General features: G+C 29.9%; 1 protein-coding gene across 14 annotated transcripts in view; it reads left to right on the top strand.

The window, feature by feature from the left end:
- Piezo (piezo type mechanosensitive ion channel component) overlaps positions 1-24323 on the top strand; it is a 30824-nt gene that overhangs the window by 5102 nt on the left and 1399 nt on the right. Inside the window, exons 3-40 of one of the 14 annotated variants that reach the window (XM_072906534.1) lie at positions 4020-4235; positions 4434-4660; positions 4873-5304; positions 6434-6556; positions 7337-7381; positions 7793-7907; positions 8026-8046; positions 8169-8278; positions 8369-8635; positions 8824-9150; positions 9244-9389; positions 9470-9616; positions 9690-9820; positions 9908-10050; positions 10129-10305; positions 10394-10910; positions 10983-11078; positions 11154-11596; positions 11829-12228; positions 13821-13883; positions 14276-14418; positions 14990-15166; positions 16610-16894; positions 17006-17076; positions 17877-17954; positions 18840-18920; positions 19709-19985; positions 20073-20233; positions 20310-20447; positions 20596-20751; positions 20943-21090; positions 21174-21388; positions 21454-21612; positions 21704-21830; positions 22048-22454; positions 22712-23013; positions 23115-23355; positions 23495-23722. In XM_072906534.1, the coding sequence (XP_072762635.1) occupies positions 4020-4235; positions 4434-4660; positions 4873-5304; positions 6434-6556; positions 7337-7381; positions 7793-7907; positions 8026-8046; positions 8169-8278; positions 8369-8635; positions 8824-9150; positions 9244-9389; positions 9470-9616; positions 9690-9820; positions 9908-10050; positions 10129-10305; positions 10394-10910; positions 10983-11078; positions 11154-11596; positions 11829-12228; positions 13821-13883; positions 14276-14418; positions 14990-15166; positions 16610-16894; positions 17006-17076; positions 17877-17954; positions 18840-18920; positions 19709-19985; positions 20073-20233; positions 20310-20447; positions 20596-20751; positions 20943-21090; positions 21174-21388; positions 21454-21612; positions 21704-21830; positions 22048-22454; positions 22712-23013; positions 23115-23355; positions 23495-23722 (7540 nt within the window). Of the gene's footprint in view, positions 1-4019; positions 4236-4433; positions 4661-4872; positions 5305-6433; positions 6557-7333; positions 7382-7792; positions 7908-8025; positions 8047-8168; positions 8279-8368; positions 8636-8823; positions 9151-9243; positions 9390-9469; positions 9617-9689; positions 9821-9907; positions 10051-10128; positions 10306-10393; positions 10911-10982; positions 11079-11153; positions 11597-11828; positions 12229-13820; positions 13884-14275; positions 14419-14989; positions 15167-16609; positions 16895-17005; positions 17077-17876; positions 17955-18839; positions 18921-19708; positions 19986-20072; positions 20234-20309; positions 20448-20595; positions 20752-20942; positions 21091-21173; positions 21389-21453; positions 21613-21703; positions 21831-22047; positions 22455-22711; positions 23014-23114; positions 23356-23494; positions 23723-24323 lie in introns of all 14 variants that reach the window. The other 13 variants (XM_072906525.1, XM_072906596.1, XM_072906587.1 and 10 more) reach the window with 13 other exon arrangements.

Below are 24323 nucleotides of genomic sequence, written 5' to 3'. Positions count from 1 at the left end.
AAAATGCGGTACATCATGCTTCGTAACAAATAAGAATCGAGGAATTCGACTTGAATAGATTACCTACATCTCGCATAATCATATTCATAATATGCTAATTAATATTTACGTAATAGCAAATAAAATATTGTACATTCCATCATATGTAACTTCCTCTGATGATTGCGTGTGTATTATATATATCCTCTATACTTTTTATTCTATTTTTTACTTTTCCTATATTTTAATATCTATGAATTTAATAATGTTTAATAAATGTTTATATTTAAAAATATTTTTTTTATTTTAATTAGATTTGATAACTTTATTTTTTTTAATAATTAAAAATGGAGATATAAAGAACAGATTAATCGGAGATGTATGTGTGTACTTAAAAAATATAAAATAAATTCTGATTTTAGTTATATTTAACACGCATTTATCGTACATATATATAAATATATATAAATAATTAAAGAAAAGAAATAAATTATAAAATATAAATTAAGATAATATACTTTAAAAAATAAATCTTGTAAAATAGATTACCAATTTATATTAATTTGTTTATATTGTTAGTTACAGAGTAATATTGTAAATATTTATCAATGTCTTATCATTTGATACCTGTTTAATCATTCACAATAGTTGATATCGTTAACGAGTTTTTCTGTACCCTATATTCCATTATTTCTGTTTACAATTTCCGTTACAAAAAAGTTTGAAATACTAAGAATCTCATTAATTACTTTACCTTCCCAAAAAAAAAAAAAAAAAAAACGAAAAATTATACGAAAAATCTGCAAAATTTTTATAAGTTAAATCATTAAATAATTAATAAATAATTAATTAAATAGTTTGTTAATCAATATAACATTAATTTATATTAATTTAAATTATATTTTTTAAATATCTAAAAAATTTAGTTATTATTAATTTGTATAAATAGATTTTTTATAATTAATGTTTAATTATTGTAACTATATTTAGTGATATAATCAAAATACACTTTTATGTAAAATATAAAATATGTGGAAAAACATAAAACGAAAATATACTTCCACATTGTTCCACATTAACATCATAAATATATGTCTAGCGGCTTGAAGAGTATTCTAAAATTAGGAGCTAACGTTTGAACTCGTGTATCCGTATCAGACGAGGGCAAGATTTACTAATTTTGTCAAAACAAACATTCGACTGTAGAGCGTATATCGAATCACAAGTGTACGAAAGAAGCTCTAATAATAAGTGTTCTTTCATCAAAAATACAATATTTATACTCTCCAATTTGAAGTTTATCAAAATAAAATTGTTTAATATAAACACGCCGTTATCATTGTGATATTGCGTACCTCATAATCTCTTGATTACCTTACATAAGAATGTAAGAAATAAAAATAACAAAATCTAAATAATATGACAATTTATAGTAAATTACAAAAATAATATGTTGTAATTTATTCATTGTTTTAAGTTTATAGTTGGATTGTATGCTTAATTAAATTTAAAAATGTTTAACAATATTATCGAAATAATGCAAAAAACTAATTAAAAGACTTTTTTACATATAATGTAAAAAAATTATGTGTGCACGCAATATTAGATTATAACCTTCATAATAATTAACCATGGCTGGCTTTGTGTTTTATAAAATATTCAAAGATCATTAACGAAAATTTCGTGCTTGTAGTCTTATTTCTGGAGTCGGTTTCGTGTTGTGAAAAAAAAAAAACTTAGCCTTATATAAACCTTTGACCTCATTCAACCGAATATAAAAATTATATGATAGGAAGAGCCTATAACGATTTTAACGTCCTTGCTGTGATCATTATAAATGCTACACGTACGAACTGTTGTAAGTTAAAGATTATATTGCCTTATATTATATTTTTGGCAATTAAACTAAATTTCTTAATATTATTATATAAGATGAAAAAGACAATTAATATTTAGTCTATTCTTAATATTAGTTATTTCATATGTGTAACTAGTTCAAGAACAGATAATAATATATCAATATTTTTATATTAGAACTAATAAATAATTTCTTAAAAATACAATATTAAACACACAAGAATAATTATTGTAAATTATTATTATAAAAAGGAGTCTGCAGCTCTCTACATATACATCACAATGTATGTATATTGATAAATATATAATATGTAATATATAATCAAAAAATATATAAATAATATATAATAAATATATAATAAAAAAATATTGATTTAAAGAAATAAATCACAATAGCGATTGTTGCAATAATTAGTAGAATTTTGTGTGGAAGTTTGTGAACTTCTCTTGGCAACCACACAATGTCGTTATTTAGGTGTGTCGGACAAATTTAACATGAGCTACGAATAGAATGAGTAAATTGCTAAAGGCGACTGAAAATGATACGATATTCATAAAAATATTTGGAATAATTCAAACAATCGAAATTCTCGCATATTATAAAATATCTAATCTAATGGATGAACTCACACTTGTGAAACATTTGCTCCGTGATGCAAAAGTAATTATCATCGGCAGACTAAACTCCCCACTATGATTGACATTAATTATCGCACATATGTGTTTGCCATACTTATATACTGGGTGCTCATTAAATCAATTATTAATTATTATCAATACAATATCTATGCCAGAGAAATATATTTATTTAAAAAACTGATTTTATCAAGTTAAATATATGTATCAAATATTGCACCTAATTTCTTAAATAAAAAAAACATGTAGATTAATAAAAATAAAAGATTTTGTCGGAGAGTTAGAAATATTACTTTTTACGCTTGGAAATTTAATACTGCAAAAATTATTGAAAAAAAAACAGTAATTAAATACTGGTAGTAATTTCAATAATTTTTTTCTACTACTTAATCCAAGCACTGATAGAAGTAGTTACTAAAATTATTGAAATTAATGAAATACTGAGAATTATTGATAAATACTACTCGGATATTTCTCTGTCTGATTTTCTAAAAATCAGTTCAATATTCCTCTGAAGAAATTAAACTAATAGAAATAGTTATTATTTACAATCTTATTAGCTGCATCTTTATAGTTACTCGTAACAAACACTTGAATATGAATAGCGCATCTCATAAAGCAGTAAACGAATAAACGATAACTCCAAGTACTTAACTTTGAATCTTAAAATATTAAAATATTAATGCCAGTATTTTATCTCAGTAACTGAATTCTTATTTAGCAGTACTTTGCATAAATATTTTATCACTGATGCAGATTTAGACCTCAATATTTTTATATTAATATTAAATATTAAGGCAGTATTTAATTACTGAAATCTTCAATACTGAAATGCTTGTGATCACTCAGTAATTGAATCACTAGAAATTACTATACATTAGTAATTTAAATATTCAAAATAAATAATTAATCACTAACTCACTAGTGATAAATTTCTGTAAAGGATAGCGGGCAATCGTTGTTGACTATGTGTCGAGTAAAATTCCCATCTCATCGTAAATGACCTTTTCACAAATGTAGGAACAATCATATCAACAGCTGTATGTACTTTTTATGTGCTGTTATATATCTCATCGTGGAGGAAAGGTCTGTAAAGTTCTATAAAGTTCTATGAAATTCTATGAAATTCTAAAAGCAAAAGTATAAACTATTTCATTTTATAATTAAAATAAAATAGTACAAGTTCTGACAAAAAAACTTGTAAATATTTCTATTATTTTGATTGAAATAAAAAAAGTTATTTCCAATCTTCTTTCTCTTTTTTTTATATAACAAAAATGTGAAGTTGGCACTCTACACCTTCAAATTTATATTTTTTAGAAACTCTTTTAATCTTGTTCAGGAACTTTAGAATATTTTTTAGAAAAAAAAAAATTTAAATTGCATGCATGTGTGATATCAAAGATTCTATTAATTATATTTATTTCTATATTAATTATATCTATTTTCTATTAAAATTCTATTAATTATATCTAATAATTAAATATTATTCTGTTCTAAAAATGGGAATGCAAATTTATAGAAGTGGATTTCAATTAATTTTATAGGTACAATATGGCGACCAGTGGGGCTGTCAATGATCTATCTGGCATTGATGCTGTATTCTCCGATGGTTCCAATACCAACGCACAGAACTATGGCAGGTCACACAGGAATATATCTGAAAATTTGCATCTGCTTAGCCTTTATTATAGCCATATCTCAGATCACTTTTCACATTGTTCTTCTGTCGTTACCACCCTACGGATACTTCCTGGAAAATTGTAAGCAACACTCTGACATAAAAATATATTATGTTATCTTTACAAAAGTTTAAACAATAAATCTATAGGTTTTTTGAATAAAGAAATACATATATACATATATAATTTTTTACTTAAGTATTACGTAAAATTAAAAAAAAAAAAACACATAATATCTTTTTTAATTTAAATTATTACAAGCAAATTCTGCACTTTCAGGTGAATTTTTAGAAAAGCTTTTCAGACACATAGGCTTTGTCAGATTAGATAGCGCATCTGTATGGGAAGTATTTTACTGGTTAACACCGGAATTCTTAGTCTTACCCACCGTATTTGCCATATATTTTATATGTCGTTTTCTTACACAAAAACGTATTAACGATGAGGAAGTTGAGCCTTCTCGTCAAGAAAATAAGCAGAAAAAAACGGAAGATAGCACTACAAAGGTAATCATATTTTTGTGTTTAAAAAAAGATGTTTAATGTAAAAAGAATTTCTTAATTAGTAATTAATGTAAAATGTCATATATATTTGTGTCATCGGAATTTTTCAATCAAAATTACTAAACCGGTGCTGCACTCTCGACGTTGTATTCCGCGAAAAAAAAAATCGATATCTAACCGAAGATAACTTACGCCTACGCACTTCCATGATTCAGATAATCAACTTCCTGGGAGGTATCGGTACCTACGTCGTTCTGGCGTCATTATGCTGCGTCGCGGCCTTGAAACCATCGATAGAGGCGGCTTTCTACTTCCTGGTGTTTCTCGGTGCCGCAACATGCTGGGCCTGCAACAAAGAATTGCAAAAGAAATTTGCCGTGATATGCAGGATTATCATGGTTATCGTGATCGTTCACATTGTCACGTTGCTCGCCTATCAAAATCAATGGCCTCAGGAAATTATTCCCGTATCTAGCGCTTGGTCGCGTTATCTGGCCCTAGCTGCAGTTTATCACACCAACTGCACCGATCCAAGAGATGTGGAGTATACAGATGATGCCGATTGGTTGATTTATGGATACGCTTTGAGACTCTTCTGGCTGTATTACGTCCTCGCCCTGCAATCGCAGTTTCTTAGTAAAAAACCGGTGAGTTTAGCTATTTTTCTATTTTATCGGAATTATGATATTGTAAAAAATAATTATTTCTTCTAAATTGGTGTTATTAATCAGAGGAAAGATTAGAATATAGCGTATATAATAATCATACTACTAAATAATATTAGAGTTTGCAATATCCTTAATGAATTTTTTGTTATTTAGAGCTTTTAGTGCGAAATTGTTCTTTTAATGCTAATTACATTAAAATTATTTAAATTAATGTACTCAGTTTTTTGTTTTTATTTTAAAAAGAAATATTTATAGATTCAAATATATAACTTTGTAGGTAAGACTACAGTATTAGTCTAGATCAATCAAAAATTTAGTGTTGTGATTAATGGAACTTTTAGTTAGAATAGCAATACGATTAAATATCTCTTTATACAATATATTAAATTTTTTATTAGAAATAATATATCATAACTGCGATTTGCTCTTTATATTGTTTCCTTAGAAATTTGGGTATACTTTAAAAGTAAATGTCTTTACTAGTCCAAGCTATCTGTCTATTGCGTATAACATAATATTAACCTACTTGTGGTTAAGGAATAATTTACATTAGCACCGCTAATAACAGCTGATCACCTAACAAAACTTGTGAAACTAACTCAAATATAACTGAGAATTTACTAATTACAAACTCGCCAAATATAGATCCATTTATATCTGCTTTTATTCGCAAAATTACGAAAATGATGGCTCGTATTCTGAGCTTACGTTTATCGTTAAATGGGCCTCTAAATGTATTTTTATACAAGTGTTTGTATACATTTAGAGATACATTTAGCGATAATGTGAGCTCAGAATACGGGTCAATGTATTTGTAATAATATTTTTACGATCACAGATAAATATAATATCAAACTTATTATTACTATAAGTTTAACCTTAAGTTAAAATTCATCAAATTACAGTAATAATAAGTTAATGATTATGTTTCTGTATTAAAAAAAAAGATAAAAGTATAACTCAAATTATAGAAAAAATAATTTATTATTTGAAAAAAATTTTTTTTTTGAAAATTTCTAAATTTGATATAATTTTGGCGATCTTATCGATTATTTTTTGTGAAAGACTTTGTTGAAAATATCTTGCTGCTACTAACGAGGCATTACAGGCTAAGGAAACGAAGCGGTTAAGTGACAAACTGGAGAGTCTAGACACTGCACTGCCCAGGCACGTGTCCATCAGACGCAGAACACCTTCCCAAAGATGGCAATCAGCGCGACGTAAGGCTCGCGTAAGGATTCGTCCCACATGAGCCATAATTTGATATATGTACAATTGGTGCTTCCACATATGTATTTGTGCAATTTTTTCTCTTTGTCAGTTATATTTTATTTCAGATTTTATCTTGCTGATGCGGTATTTGAATGTTAAGATCGTTAAAGTTTTCTATTTCAAATCTATTCTCTAATTGTTCACTTGCCCATTTCTATACAAACGCCATTAACTTCTAGAAACTTTCAACATTGTCAAACTTTTAAATATATCTGTGACGCATGTTTTTGGATTTTTTCAATTGTCTTAATTTTTTATAACATCTTCACAAATTTATACTTATTCAAAATCTTTAATTTTTTCAATAATACCTTTACTTATTTTTCATGATTTTATGTTACAATATTTCTCTTATGCTTTCACACATTTTTTTTTCTTATTAATTATATATAATAAATCTTTTTTAACATTTTTTAAAATTGTATTAAACATGCGTCGAACAATGTTGGACTTATAAACGATTTTGATTTAAGAAGGTATTGATATTAATCTCGCACAGCTTCACTTATCAATAATCTCTCTCTCTCTCTCTCTCTCTCTCTCTCTCTCTCTTTCTCTCTCTATCTCTCAATTTTTTCTGAAAAATGATTTTGTGTAAAAAAATTGTTTTGCCTATTTTAAAATACTTTCCGTATTTTTATTTGCTATCGCCTTCCAGATGTGGGGTTGTTGTTTAATGCTGAGCAAAATCCTTTTCCGTTTGGATGCTGCTATGTTTAGTTTGCCATTGTTTTAGAAGCCGGTCGTAGATTCGTCGTTACCAACAATCGATGAGCGAACGCCTGTACGTATATCAATTGAATACGCATGGTTAATCAAGTATTCACTAACAATTCACTCTTCTTGTGCATGTGACATAGATAGTTGAAACAGTTTGAGATTTTATTTGTGCAAATAATCGTGAAATCCGGCGTACATTTGCGCGAATTAATCTCGAAAATTTTTACACACAAGATCATCCACTATTAACAAGATTTAGTAAACATTAATAAAATGGTGAAGGTAAATGCATACTGTTATATACACTCTGCACGAGCCTGCCATTCTTAGCATGATAGATCGTTAGAAAAATGTTAGTATAGTAATAGCTTAGAGAGAAAGAAACATGATATAAATAGTATATTTTATAAAAATAAAATATAATTATTATATTGAAAAACAAATTCAAGAAAGAAGAATGTTTTTCGCTATACAGTTGATGCGGTTTGGATCCGGAAGGACGGGACTTCTTCAAGATTCCACCACCGGAAGTATCATCGTCCAGGATGGTCATCAGGACGACAGCATACAAATGCAGAGTCTCAGTGAAGGTAATAATATAAATTAAATGTTATAACATACGATACACTACATTATATGCATATAAATTTATATTGCATATAATGCAACAATTTTTAAAAATCATTAATTAATTATTTCGTAAATTAGGAGTGTCTGATGACGCACCAGGTATCGTCGAGCAAATAATTATGGCAGTATACTCTATCTTCCAATTAATAATAAACTCATCATATATCTGGCTACAAACATAATAATGTAAAAAATCATTAATTAATTATCTCATAAATTAGGGGTGTCTGATGACGCACCAGGTATCGTCGAGCAAATAATTATGGCGGTGTACTCTATCTTCCAATTAATAGTAAACTCATCATATCTGGCTACAAACATAATAATGATGGTAAGCATGAGAAATTAGGAAGTAAAGGCTAGGAACAAATAAATCGAAGGATTCTCTTTTTTTAATCTTGTCATTTTTGTCATTTTTCAGACATGGAGTATAATGTACCACAGCTGGACGACATTCGTTCTGCTTCTATGGGCATTGATTCTATGGATGGTTCCCGATAAACGTGCTTCCATGATGAAATGTTCTCCCTTTATCGTATTTTATGCAACTCTTCTGCTTCTCGGACAATATGTTTATAGTATGGATTTGACCGACGAAGAATTGCCAACAGTCGTAAGTGGCGTTGAAATATCTGAAATTGGCTTCAGCAAAGCCGATAAGCTCAGTCGTTGGCATTTGATAGTTAAGGTATTTTTTAGAAATACAATTTTTAATTAATTACATTTTTTTCGTTATTTAAGAATTTTATATAAATCATTAAATTATTAATATTTTAAAATTTATATACATATATATCGTATTTTATAAATCGTATTGTACATACACGTACAAATATGTACCATACTTAACGCAGAATTTTCTTGATTCATTTATAGTGTTTATTTATATCCATGTTCTGGATTACTATGAGACAATATATGGCTGAACGAAAGCGACAGCAGCAATCTTCCACTTTGAGAGATATGGTAGCACCGTTACACGTGTCTGTCTCGACGGCCACAACTGCCATGAGTCACGATCAGCCAGAAATCAAGAGCAAATTTATGAAAAATGTCGGAAAGATATTGAAAAATCTATTAACAAAATTCTGGATTGCTGTAGTAGCAATCACGCTGTTCATCTGTAGCATTACGGGCGAACGTATGACGGTCTTTAGAATTGTTTACATGTCGCTGTTCCTCTTCTTTGTCATCACATTCCAGGTGTCTTATTTAATTCTTCTAGGCTTCTAAATACGTATACCAAATTTTTTAATAAAGATATATTATAAATAAAAATGGCACACGAAATTTCAGATATCGTGGATAGCTTGGAGAAGAATGATGTACGGATTCTGGGTTACTGTCATTGGATATTCGATTATCATGCTGATTCTCGTTTATACATATCAGTTTCAAAATTTTCCGAAGTACTGGGAACTCCTCGGTATAGATCAAGATTTGTGAGTAATGACTGTCTAATTATTATTTCATTCATTAGTCATTTAGATCCTCCAATGAGTTTATTCTGTTATCATTTTAGACAAATGGATATTGGATTGGAGAGATACGAGATCAAAGATCTATTTGTAAGGTTGCTGACCCCAACGTTTTTCGTCATTATCACAGTACTTCAAATTCATTATTTCCACAAGGACTTCCTTAATGTCACCAATATTGACAGATTAGAGTTCGTAAAGCAATATATCATATCATTATATGAATAATGACACTATAAAAATATATATCTTCATCAATTTTAGACCTGAAAGCTCATTTAGACGCGCTAGTCTAGGATACTCGCCTAGTTTAAATATTCCAATATCTTCACCGGCTGACGTCACGCTCACTGAAAACGAAAATCATACCATGTATACATTGAAGCAGTTAAAACGTAAGCTCATTATTTATTTTTTTATCGACTAATAATCGTCACATTAACGTTAGAAATTTTATCAAATGCTTTTGAAATTTTTTACAGATATGTCAAAATTAGAAAGAATTGCGCTACTTCGAAAACTAACGAAGCATTTAATAAATTTTTATAATTATACTTGGCTCTTCCTCGAAATTCACATGCAGAAAATTATTTTTATTTCCTTTGTACTTTTATGCATCGATGATGTAAGTAAAATTACTATAATTTATTATAATTGTAAGATTAAAAATAAGTAATTAATTACATAAATAATTATGTTTTAGATATGCGCAATAAATTTCTTCTTTATCATCGCTGTAGTTGTGATAATTAATTTCAAAAGAAACATTCAAATAAATGCAATTAACGTTATGACTGCGATAATATCGCTTTTAATGGTCACCAAAATGTTGTATCAAATTCAATATATCAATCATGATAACTGGGACGTCAACTGCACTGTAAAAATTAAAACTATTATATATATTATTACAACAAAGGAAATTTCTTTTTAAGTTAAATACCACGTATTATTCTGAATAATTTTAGAGATACGGAGAGGAGGGTAATCAACAATATGCAAGCAATAATACCGTCTATAACATAGCCGAGTGGTTCGGCATGAGAAAAGCAGGACCAGGTCAACTTCCGGATCTACTGAAAGGCTATATTGGCATCGTTGCTGTGACGACTTTCAGGAAAATTATTAGGATTCGTCAATGGTTTTATCGTCATAATAAGGGAGAACCGTTGGACACTCCTCAAGTAATGTTTCCGAAAATCACCAGAGCGGATGCTGATAGGGGACTGCCAGAGTGCTTCAAATTTCTCTTCAACTACGGTTTTTATAAATTTGGCCTTGAGATGTGCCTCATCGGGATTGTCACGCTGATCGGCACAAGACTAGACTTTTACTCCGTTTTATATAGCGTGTGGCTGTTACTATTTTTCCCGTTAAAGAGAAAAACCGTGGCGCGAATCTGGCCTTGTTTTAGAATTTTTGCCATTATTCTTCTACCTATTCAATATGCCATCGTTGTGGCACCACCTTCGTGGCTTTGTATAGGTAATATGATGACAAATATAATTTTTAGATTGAATTAAAGTAAATAAACGATTTTTCTTTGGTTTATTTTAGAATATCCATGGAACGAATCTGAAGTAATGAGGAGACTGCAGGAATGGATGTACCTTCCTGATCCAGATCATCCACCGAATTCGAAAAAACTGATTTGTAAGTTTTGTTCTTAAAATTAACCAAAAAGCTTCGCAACATTGTTACACGTGTCTCTCTTTCTTTTACACTCAGGCGATTTTATCTTATTGATGATGATCGTGCGACAAAGTCTGGTCTTTCATATCGAACAACAAAACTTACAATCCGGCAGAGAGTTTGTAGCTGGTCATAATTACTCAGTCTTCCAAGATATGGAGAAACCAAATTTTGTGAATCCTATCAAAGATTATGTGTCTCATATTCAATCATGGTTGGACATAGTCAAACGCGGCTGTATGATGAGTCTCATGTGGGTGACGTTGTCAATCATGTTCTTGGCTGGAACAAAAAGAACGAATCTCTTTTCGCTCGGTTATCTCATAGGAGCATTCGTATTTCTTTGGCAAGGAAGCGACTTTTACTTGAGACCAATGAGAACTATTTTAAAATGGTGGAACCTGCTGATTGGATACAACGTCATTGTTATCTTTTTGAAATCTCTACTTCAAGGTGTGGGCTGTGTTCTCATTAAAGACGTAAGTTTTTTTTCTTTCATTTTTGCTGTATGTGTAAATCCTTTTTTTTTTTTTTTTTTTGTAAAAATAGCATGTTACTTTACATTTAATAGAAAATTTTAATTGAAATAATAATTATAATAGTTATAAAGAATAACATAATAGAAAATATAATTCACAAAAATTAAAAATAAATATATATAGGACTTTAAGAAGAGCGTATAAAAATTATTAAATTATTTTATAATACTAGCTTGAACATTCGGCCTGTTGGTTGGTGCAGTTACTTGGTATCGCATGTTTGAAAAAGTTCAAGAGCTCCAGCGAGTTACTAGATCCCGTCGAGTGCGTCGTTGCTAGAGAAGACATCGGCATGGTTTGGGATGGATTATGCCTTTGTTTCCTTTTAATACAGAAGCGACTCTTCAAAAGCTACTACTTCTTTCATATAGTGGATGAGACAAAAGCCATGAGTATTCTAGCGTCTCGCGGCGCCGAACTTCTCGAAGAGCTCCATCAGAAACGTATAGACATCCAAGAGAACGTGGAGAAAACAGTTTTAGAAAAACTAAAATTCAAAATGGATAAGATCAAGGCTAATCAGCAAAGAATACAAAAACCAACTTACAAAGAAACTCAACCTCACAAAGTCGGTAAGACAATCCTTTCTTGATAATAATTTTAAATAATAATCACATAGAAAAATATATTTTATCGAGAAATAATTTTTATAAAAATATGATTGTTCTTTATTAAGTGATTGGAAGCTTTTAGTAGATTATGAACTACATTGGATTAATAATAACCTACTTTCTTTTAAAAGCTTTTAAAAATCATATTCTGTTCAAATAACTATAATATAATAATATTAATTATTATATTCTAAGAAACAGATAAGTTGAAAAATTTTTCAAGAATCTCTCGCTCTTTACTTTCTACATAAATTTCATTTTCAGTTTTACAAATAACAAATAATTTTGTAATGTCAAGTTCATAAAATTTGTAAAATAATTCATACAACTTTCCGCAACACAATTCACAACTACAATCCCGTTGCTGCACTGCGTTCATTACATGTGTGACAGAGATATATCCAATATATCTGTATCTTTAATACGTGAAAAAGAGGGACAGGCACCGTTGGCGAGATCTTCCAGCGTGAGCTCCTGCGTATCGGGTCATACGCCCCCTCAGGGATATCAGACACCTTTGGACGAGGACGATGACGAGCCACCTCCGTTGACACCACGAGCGGCGTCCCTATTACAGGCTCCCACGCCAAATTCCGCCGTTATGACGGTTAGCCTCGAGGGTTATCTCGAGCCGACCCGTATCTCGTTTGGTTCGCCGCCCAGCAGCGAGCTGAATCCTCGGGGACCATCACCGGATGAGACATTCCCGGTGTTCTCGCCCCCACCTTACGATCGGGGTCCGACCGATCAATCATTAACATCCTCCATGCGTCACCGGCGTCAATCCAGCTTCCCGACCGGTCCGCCCTGGATGAACGAGATGCACACTCCACGTCAATCGATCATCTCGACGGTCTCTCGCTCTCCGCGCTCGCATCACACGTGTAATCACTCATCTGCAACAATCTCTTCGTCGCCAGTGTGCCATGGTGTCTTATACATACGCTTCCTCACGCCTGCACACCTAGAGCTTTCACAAAACACTTTATATCTGATGTTCGTCTCATCTTGTTAGGAGTGGTAGGAGAGTCTCTCTTTTTTAAGAAATCAAATATACTGTATAATAAGATGTATTATAATTAAAAAGAATTAATATTAATGTATATAAATGTTTACATTTGCAGGTTTCTATCTATGCATATTCAATCTTTTATCATTCTTTATTATTTCTTATTTTTTATCATATCCATTATCACGTAATGATAAATCTTATCATTAAATTTTATAAGATTTTTATAATTTAATTATATATATGAAACTTATAATTAAAATTTTTATAACAGTTTTATAGAAATAAATTTTGGATATATATTATATGTATACATTTATTTCCAAAATTATTTCTATAAAATACAAACTGACTTTTTTATATTTATTAATGATTATAATTTTTCATGCAGCAATTTCATGAACAGCAAAATTGAAGAACTTAATTATTGAAACTTACTTGAAACATGTGTGATATGACTGTAATATATTATGTGCTCTGTATCGATATTGCTAACTTTTTTAGTTTTTCTATCTTTATTTTATTTTTTGTGTCTTTTTATTAGATGAACTTTATCCAGGAACACGGCCATTGTACAAAATTCGCACACCAAAGACTAACAGAGAGGGTAAATGTATATTACAGCTATCTGTGCATTGCGCCACTAATGCCCTATTAATCGAGATATCCATCCGAATGATTCTAGATCTATTCCACAGTCTAACTTGTATATAAAGTGTACAGTCTAAAAACTTAAAAGCTTATGTATAGTTTGAAATGGCTGTTGTATCAAAAAATTTTATAATTGTTTAATTATCTATTGATTTACGTGTATATTTGCCTATTATTAATAGCTCGGAAATGTAAAACGACTATATTAAAATTACAGTATAGTAGTCAAATGCCTCAAATGTCCTTGCACTTTCTTCTAACTATATTATCAGTATCCATGCATGGCTTTTGCTTACGTGTCACAAATAATTAAAACTTATTAAAATAATTTTTTTTACGATTTATTAGCAATCAGATCGGGTGACTATTACATGTTTGACGATATGGATGACGATGATGTTACCGATTTGGTTCCTGACAGCGAAGCTGAGAAGAAGGAGAAAAAACGTTTCCATGAACATGAACAAAAAAGAAGAATGACTGTTTCGGAGGTATGTATATGATGAAAATATATGTACCAGATTATGCATTATCTTGATTTTTCGAAGATTTCGATATGAATTTGAGTGTGATTATGCTGTGAAATTTCGATAATAAATAATTCGGTTTTTGTGTTACGTCTCACTAATCTCCTAATAAAATATTATGATTTATGGAGACCTGAAAAAATTACAAATATTACAAAAATCAATTCTAATTATTTACATTTGTGTGTGAAATCTTTTATTATATTTCTAAGAATATGTAATAACTTGAAATGTTCGAAAAATATTTTAAAAGAAAGCATTTCGATTTTAGCCAGACCACAGCCGAACGGCAGATATTTTTGTAGAAAAATTGTGTTAAAGACCGCAAATCTTCTCACGTATGCCATTATTACTATTCATTATCTCTTTTTTTTTCTAAGTTTACCGATCGCACTGTCAATCCTTGCTCTCCCTTTCTCTCTTTCTCTCTCCTCGTCGAGGATGAAAGACCACGCAATACGTCCGGATCAAAAACGACGCACGAATCAAATGTAAATGTTGAATCGTGAGAATTGACGCGTAAGTCTCCTTGCAGTTGATGAACACGCTGATTAAGACAGACATTGAAATCGCGACGCACGTCGCCATGTATGGAGGGACCGAAAAGGACGCGCTGAGACTCCGACGTAGAAGCGTACCCTTAACTCGGAAGAAATCATCCATGTCCTATCTGAGCGCTCGCTCCGAGACCGACACTGCCATGGCTACCGATGTGAGACATCCCCTTTCCCTTTAAAAGGCTGCATGATCGCTGCAGGCACTTATTTTGCTGTAACCGTCCACTTTTACCCTTGTATATAACACTGTCTCCAAATGACTACATCAAGCCGATGACAGATCTCACTGTTGGATTTCAATGTGCGGTTGATTTCTTGAGGGAGCTTGACTCTTGTACTTTATACAGAAAAATATATATTATATTATAAAATATAATATATTTAATAGATTAATTTATTACAAATACAAAATAAAATACTAAAATATTTTTTGTTATTTCTCTCTGTCAAAAAAAAAATCAACTGCAGATTACTTCATCAATAAGATTCGATTTTTGGCTATTGCTTTCTTATCCTGCAAAGTCCTGTTTCGCACTTCTGTGCTAGTATTCTTCTTGTTAGTATCGTTCTTCTGTATTGCTGCTTCTTCGTTCAACGATAAAACAATCGATTCTACTCCTTGTACATCTTTATTTTATTAATATCTTATTTTTATCTTTTGCAAAAAATTGTTAACTTGCCGTTTATTAACTTTATTATATATTTTCTTTTCTAATTCATTTTTCTCCAATACAATTAATAAGATATTTTTTATGTAGTTTGATTTTTATTTTATAACTGCCATATTATGTATTGTAATATTTTTATTAATATGTTACATTTTTTACTAAACATTGACTTAACACACAGTATTATAAAACAATTGGCAGCGTATTCTTCTGTAATAATGATGACTAAATATGTATACATATATATTCTTAATAGCGTTTGTACAACGCTTTTACTTGTCGATGATATTTCTTTCTTCTCTTCTGAGCTCTCAGCTTCGTAGCAACAAATTATAGAAAGCAAAATCTTGCTGTGGTCTTTGTTGTCTTCACATCACCTAACATTATATTTAATTTTAATTAATTTTTATATTATAATCACGCAGAATTGTTTGGCGAGGTATTTCATCGTTAATGTATACAAATTTTGTATAAAAATCAGCTTTCATATTTTTAAATCTATTGTAATTCTTCTTGTGATTATACGGTGATTGTACGCTTATGTGTACAGGTATAAGTATATCTATAAGAAATATAAAATATAATCAATTGTAAAAATAGGGATTTTGTGCGGGTGATTATGATTAAAAACTGTCGATATTAGAAATAATTTTGAAAATTATAGACTGAAAGAAATGTTACAGCGTAAACATTAACAAATAAAATTGTTAATAATTAAGTGGCTAAGAAAAGTGTTTTTCATTTTATTTTAAATTTTTATAAGAATGTAATAATTATTCGACCGTTCAAAATATTTTACACGTACCTTCGTATATTTCTCGACAGATTTAATTATTTTCAAGTCCACAATTACTGCTTAAACACTATGTGTACGTATACGTGTGTATACAATATTTTTTGATATATAAAATTTATTGTAAAATTAATTAGGGTCCCGATCGGACGAGTCTCACTTCAGTAGAAATGGAAACGGAAGATAAAGAACCCACAGACTTGGTTAAAACACCGGAATCTTCTGATGAAGAGGAGGATAAATCAGAAGACGAGAAAGAAGAAAAAGAAGATCAGAAGAAAACTTCATTCTTCACATATTTCAAATTTCTCTTGGTGATGGTCAACAGCACTCTAACATCGATGACAAAATATCTAAATCGATTCTCCCACGATTACAGATACATCCGTAAAGTTTTAGCAAGAGAGAAAAAAGCTCTAAAGGTATAAATTATTATTAGAAGAAAAAAATATTAATTTGGTGACAAATAAAATAATTGCATACCGTAACATGGTAAATATTCTTAATAATATTGGCGATTATTATGTATTTAGGCGAAACCCGATTTTAGAATGGGAACACGATTAGGAATCAATCAAATGTGGCAACCTCTAATTCAAGAACGGTAAGTTCGTGTGCTCTTAAATATTACAAATTTTACAATTACAAAACTAAATTGTGCATCGTAGTTGTTTATATAATTGAGAAATTGTATATACATATATATTTATTATTATTAACTTCATAAAAATTTTAGCGTGTCCACAAAAAATCATTTTGCTGTTTAGGAAAATTGATATTACTTATTGTTTATAGTTATAAAAAAAAATTCTGATTTTTTGATATAGAGAATATTAATTAATCTCACGCTGTGCTCCCCTCCGGCTTTTCAAGCATCAGCTCTTGTACTGTAAATACGTAGTTGCATAAATTATTTATAATTTGTGTAGCTGCTCTATTTGCGTATACGTTTGTTTAAATAGATACAAGTTTATTTTTATAAGACGCTAATTTCCTGTAAATATATTATGCAGTATAACACTTTAACTTTTCCTTATATTTCTTTTATATCTTTTTAATACCTTACCGCATATATATTCATAATTTAAACTAGGTAATTAAAAATATTTTTATTTACTTTTGTAATTGTAACTTTAAATTGTTTCAATAAATAATAAACAAACTGCGGTAAGGAATTAATTTGTAGCTCTTTAATGTTGCAAAGCTCCAAAATATTAGTTGGCATCTAAAAGCATTTGTAGTTAACTTGTGCTTCCCTGATGTCCCATTAGAGCGTAAATTAGTAAAAAGTCTAAAAGTCCCGGTATTTAAAGAAGGTACAAGTATACAAAGTAAATTTTAACAACCTCAAAATTTAAATAAAAAATACGTAGATGCTAGTAGTAAGTGTGCTCGCTGTAACAGATCGGCTACAAATGGCAATACGGAGGAACCGTTTGATCCTGGCGAAGGTCCAAGCCAACCGCCTCCAAAGGATGACAGGTAAGGGCTTTTATGTTGCTGTAAAATGCTTTAAGTAAAATTGTAGTTTATAGTATAACTAATATTATTCTTTTGACTAAGCTGATACTAATACTAACACCAGTAATTATTCATATATGCAATTAACTTTGACAACTTTTACAATTAATTTTCGATCTTATCTGTGCATGCTTCGTTGCAAAAATAAGTTTAGTCTATTTTTCACATGATCATACCTGATTTATATCTTTATTTTCTAAAATATATTCATATCTTTGTTTTTTAAATTTTGTTTATATTTGTTTAACTTTTTTACTTTTTTATTTACTATACAAAAAATTATCTTATATGTCATATTTTTTACTGCATTTTAAACTACTTTATATACTTATTATTATGTTTTATTTTTAAAGAATGGTTTGTTTAAAAATCGATATTGAACAAAATCTAAAAAAAATATACTTGAATATCAAATTTTAATATTGATTTATGGCTAAAAAATTCCTTTCTTATTAAGAATCATAAAAAATCACAAAGTTGAGATCAATGATATCTCCTCTGATCTGAAGCAACATGATAGCTATGTAATATAAAAAATATAAAAAGCAGCTTACAAATGATGGATCAAATTAATCGTCGTAAGTCTTGTTTTAATATTATTCCACTAATAAAACGGAGAAACAACAAATACAAATCAAATTCTTTAATACCCTAACGTTATATCCATTTATCTATTTTAATCTGTTTTTTATTAAAATTCTTTTATCATCAATTTCTTTCTTCCTATCATTGTCTATGATTGATAAAATTGATAATTTAGTAATAGTTTTCTTATTAGAATTTTTTGCGTTCGAAATACAGTCGTACGAAGTAAATGTAGAAAGAGCGTGGTGTTGTCTGTGTCAGGAAGGAGAGCTCGCTGTCAGTGCCACATATCCGAATTCTGGCGCCGAGTTTGGAGCGAGGATTGGACATGTCCTCCTCCAGGTATCGAAACTGTGTCGTGAAGTCCAGGCACCTCGATGTGCTTGACCTCCTTATTATTTTAGACGCACTATTTGCACGTCTATTTTCGCATGTGGCACGTCAATCAAAATCTTCTTGTATCCATTTGTTTGCCACACCTATTTTGCGTGCTATATTTTGTGACTCTTTTTAAAAAATTGTGAATCCTTTAAAAAAATGGAATTCTGACGAGAGTCATATAATAATCAAAAAAACTGATTTAAGATGAGTGATTTAGAGTTCCTAGAAATAGGAATTCTAAAGTGATATCCGCGTATGCCTTTGATTATTTATCATGATCAGTAACAGAAACAAACGATTGTTCATTGAAGTGAACGCCTTAATTCTTTCGAATGTCTTTAGCTCTATTTCCACAGGGATAATTTCTGAGCTAAGCTTTAAATGTGCTTTTGATATCAATTTCCCACAGAAGAAAGATGCATTTCTATTTTAAATTAATGTTTAATGTCGAAATCTGAAAATATTTTTATATCTTACAAAAGATACTTCTCTAGAATATTTCTTATGTATAAAGTTTTATGTATAATTTTATATATAACGTTTTGATTTAAATTAAGCTTCATATTCTTTTTTTTTTGTTACACATTAAAAGTTTTTATATTTTAAATTAAATAATCTGTTTATGTGTGTTACGTGAGATTTATACTTTATACATATAAATAACAGATCATCTTTCTTCTATATATTTGTGTTGAATAAATTATTTAGTATTACAAAATATAATTGATTGAAAAATTTTATGTATGCAGCACACTTTTCTCGCAAGCTTTAGCAGCCCAACAAAGCGAAGAGATAAAAGAACTTTCAGAAGTGGACCAACCACCCATCATACAGCTGGCAGCATCTATCTGGTTTGGAATCCTGGCTCATTCCAGTTTACTCTGTTACTTCATGGTGTTCCTTTATCAAATTAAGAACGCATCTGTATTGTCGACACCATTGCCGTTTATGGTGTTTTTGTGGGGTTCTTTGACGATCCCACGACCTACTAAAACCTTCTGGGTAACATTGATTGCATATGTCGAGGTAAGAAATACATTTCGCGTAAATTATTTTTATATATATATAATACAATATATAATACAATAGAACTTAAAATATAAAAATTTTCAGGCTATCGTCATAATAAAATGTATTTTTCAATTGGAATTGATTCCTTCACCACGAGTTCCACCAAGTAATCCACTATACGTTCCAAGAATTATGGGCATTCTAAAAAGACCTAATTATGCTCTTTGGGATTTATTATTGCTCCTTATATTATTCTTTCATAGGTATATAGAAAGATATATTTAATAACATATGCAAAAATATTTGATAAAATATAATGTCATGTCAATTGATCCACAGATTTATGTTAAAATCTTTGGGCCAATGGACTTCATCTCTTAAACAGCGAAAAATTATTCCTTCTCAATCAACTGTGCCGTCGAAAGAGAAACCTTCAGAAAAAGAGCAAGAAGAATCTGAAATACAAAAAGAAACCGAGTACGTTGCAATTGTTAATAAAAAATGTTATTTTTATAACATGTCAATTTATTTATAAATTATTTATTTTTAAAAGAACGATTTATTTATTTTTAATTATTATTTATTTATTTTTATTTATAATTGTCATCTCTTGAATGTCTTATAGTTCTCATGAAGAGGTAAAGACAACTCAAGAACGATCTTTGAACGTTTATGAGACACGCGATGCTCCGCCAACCACAGATGATAATGAGTGTCTCATGGTCGCGCAAGGAGAAGTGCAACCTCACAATGAATCTTTTTCAAAAACAATGGATATGACGTAAGTAACAATTAATATATTTTATCTAACAATATATTGTGTATAAATTTGTAAGCAAAAACTATTATATATTTATTTCTGACAGATCTTATACATAATAAAGATCAAATAGATCTAATATTTCAAGAAATTTTATCTTTAAGATATGGATTCTTTGCCTCATTAAATCAAATTATCTTTTAATTTTGCAGCGTCGATAAATACGCCGAACCAATAGAAATTTTCTTTAAAACGATTATCAATCCCGCAGGCAAAGAGAAAACAAATGTTTACGCTTACATGTTTCTTTGCGACTTTTTCAATTTTCTTTTGCTCATTTTCGGATTCTCCGCATTCGGAGTAAGTATATTGAACTGCAAAATTTATTGAAATAATAATATCGATGTTGTATGTACGATATATTATGTGTTCTCCAAATTTAGACTCAACAAGGCGATGGAGGAGTAACGGCTTACTTTCAGGAAAATCGAGTTCCTATGCCTTTCCTGTTGATGCTGTTATTACAATTTGCTCTCATTGTTATTGATAGAGCTCTTTTTCTTAGAAAATATATTGTGGGAAAATTAATTTTCCAGTACTGCTTAGTATTCGGCGTTCATCTCTGGATGTTCTTCATTTTGCCAAGCGTAACAGAAAGGTAAAATATGATCTTATTATCTTCTCTGAACATTTATATTATATACAACATATTAATAATTCCAGACAATTTAATGATAACCTTGCGCCGCAAATCTGGTACATGGTGAAATGCTTCTATCTTTTGCTAGCAGCTTATCAATTACGACAAGGTTACCCAACTCGAATACTGGGTAACTTTCTATGCAAAAAATACAGCATTGTGAATTATGTTTTATTCAAAGGGTAAAATATTCATTTCAGATATTTATATTACAGATTTATTACAGATAAATGTGAGACTTATTTCTATATTGACCTAAAAATTATCCCGCAGATTTATGTTGGTACCGTTTCTTTTTGAACTTCGCGCAGTAATGGATTGGATCTGGACTGATACGTCTATGACTATAATGGATTGGTTTAAGATGGAAGATATTTTTGCTAGCATTTATCAAATCAAAGTAAGTTCTATAAATGTATTACAATAAAATGTATAATAAAAGATACTATTTGTATAAAGTATTTTTTTCAATCAACTTAATTCGAATATTTATTTAAAATTTTTATATAATATTTATCTATGTAATTATTTTTCAACACGTTTTAAAAAAAACTAAATTATGTCAATATTTTGCAAATATCTATAAAAATTATAATATACTCTCTATAAAATTTTAGTGCATGCGAGGAGTCGAATCAGACTTTCCTCAACCACGTGGAGAAAAGAAAAAGCAAATGAGCAAGTACTTGGTAGGCGGGAGTGCTCTCTTCTTCATAATCGGATTAATCTGGTTCCCGCTGCTCCTGTTTGCGCTTGGTAGTACAGTCGGCACATCGAATTTACCTTACGACGTATCCATGAAAATACGTATTGGCCCATACCAACCCATCTATTCCATGTCGGCGCAAGGCAGTTCTATCATCGAATATACGGAAGACCAATATAAAACTCTTACAAATATAAATTCGACAGACAGATCGGCGGTCACTTTCTTTGAAAATTACATCTATTCCGATGTGGCTGCAGTAAAGTTTAGCACTTTCTCAGGAAAACTTTGGAACATCTCTCCACCCGATAAAGACAGGTTCGCCTTCTATTTTAATTAAAAAAAAAAGATTACTGTTTTAAAATTAGTTAATTTAAAATCTAGAGATATTTACAACTAATAGAAATTAATGGAGCAATGAAAAATTGGAAATATATTACATATAATAAAAACATTTTATTATTTTCCAGAAAAAAATAAAAAATAAAATAATATTAAATAATGTTGAAAAGATAAAATCTCATGCATTATATATAAGCATTTAAAAATATTTTCACATTTATTATTTTTTTTAGATTGAAAACGGAATTAGGTTCTAATACTACGACAGTGATTGTACACGTGGAATGGACAGTTTCAAGAAAAACAGACGCCAAGGATGCTAGTGGAATCACCACGACGGTTCGTGATATAAAACTGCCACCTTTCGTGAATGGAGAGTTTAATCCTATAAGACAAACATTAGTGGACATGCTAAATGAAGATCCTAACAGAGTAAATGCATCGATACTATTCCAAAACGCTTTTCCGAAATTTCTCAAAGTCACCGCAAGAAGCACCAGTGTTGTTTGGCAATTAATGCAATCGCGTCGTTCACGTAAGCATAATTGAGCGCTTAATTAAGAAGTCGTTCGAATAATTAAAATTAACTAAAGAGCAATATTAAGAAAAATAAGATTATTATTTATATGTTTCTAGCGCAAAGAAAAGATACAGAAGATGACAGTTATCAGTACAGAAATATTAGTATGCAATTATCAACGGACAAAGAGTGTTGCGCTCATCAACAATGGTGGATGGCTCATGAAACATGCACCGATGTTTTATACAACGATGTTTTGAACCAGGTGCCACTAAACGATTGTGATAACTACATTATGATGTTTCTGTTCAACGACAAGGCTTTTCCTAAAGAATTAAGCTTCATCAGCGGATTTGGGTAAATTATATTTATAATATTATAGTAAAAAATAATAAGAAAAGATTTTATGAGCTCATTACTATTATATTGATTGTCATTATATAATAATATTTTATATAATTGTATATATAATATGTATAATATGTATAACACACAGGATTCTTGGTTTATATACTACGGCGGTGATTGTTATAAGTCAAATGATGCGGAAAATCGTCAGCGATATGGCACCCAAGATCATGTTCGACGATTTACCTTATGTCGACAGAATTCTTCGTCTCTGTTTAGATATTTATTTAGTTCGCGAAAGCGGTGACTTATGTCTCGAAGAAGACCTGTTTGCCAAATTAATCTTCCTCTATAGATCGCCAGAAACACTCATCAGGTGAGATTATGATGTTATGTTTGTAAATTTTAAATTTTATTATTGTGTAATATTAAATTTTATATACCCAAATAGAAAAATGATATCATATTGTGCTCAGCATGCATACATATATTGATATAATATGATCTCAAAAATGCATACAAATGCGGGTGTATATGCTGCTCAAAACGCAGTTACATTATGATGTCAGAAATATATCTCATGTGATAACATTATGATAACAAAACTTGACACATTGTGATAAAACGTGATATGTCATCATCTTATCATGTATAATTATTGTATAAATCATACTTTGTGTACATTTTGTGCCCATGTTACGTTAATTATGTAATGATCTTCAAAAAGATATTAAGTTGAAGTTACTAGTACTATGACGATCACACTGTGATAAAACATGATCATCATGTATTTCTATCTGGGTACATATATTATCATTATGTTATTATATACAATTTTCTAATTAATTGTAAAAGTTTAGCTAAAACATACATATAAAAGTTTTAATATAAAGGATTTTATTAGTGACTATATAAAGCAGCAATTAAAGTGTTAATGAGTAACGATCGATTTAACACATGTTGATTTTTAGTTATAG

This window comes from Anoplolepis gracilipes, chromosome 1 (assembly GCF_047496725.1).
Source record: "Anoplolepis gracilipes chromosome 1, ASM4749672v1, whole genome shotgun sequence".
NCBI lineage: Eukaryota > Metazoa > Arthropoda > Insecta > Hymenoptera > Formicidae > Anoplolepis > Anoplolepis gracilipes.
The sequence above is the reverse complement of the archived record's forward strand: the minus strand, read 5'-3'. Positions and strand labels throughout refer to the sequence as shown.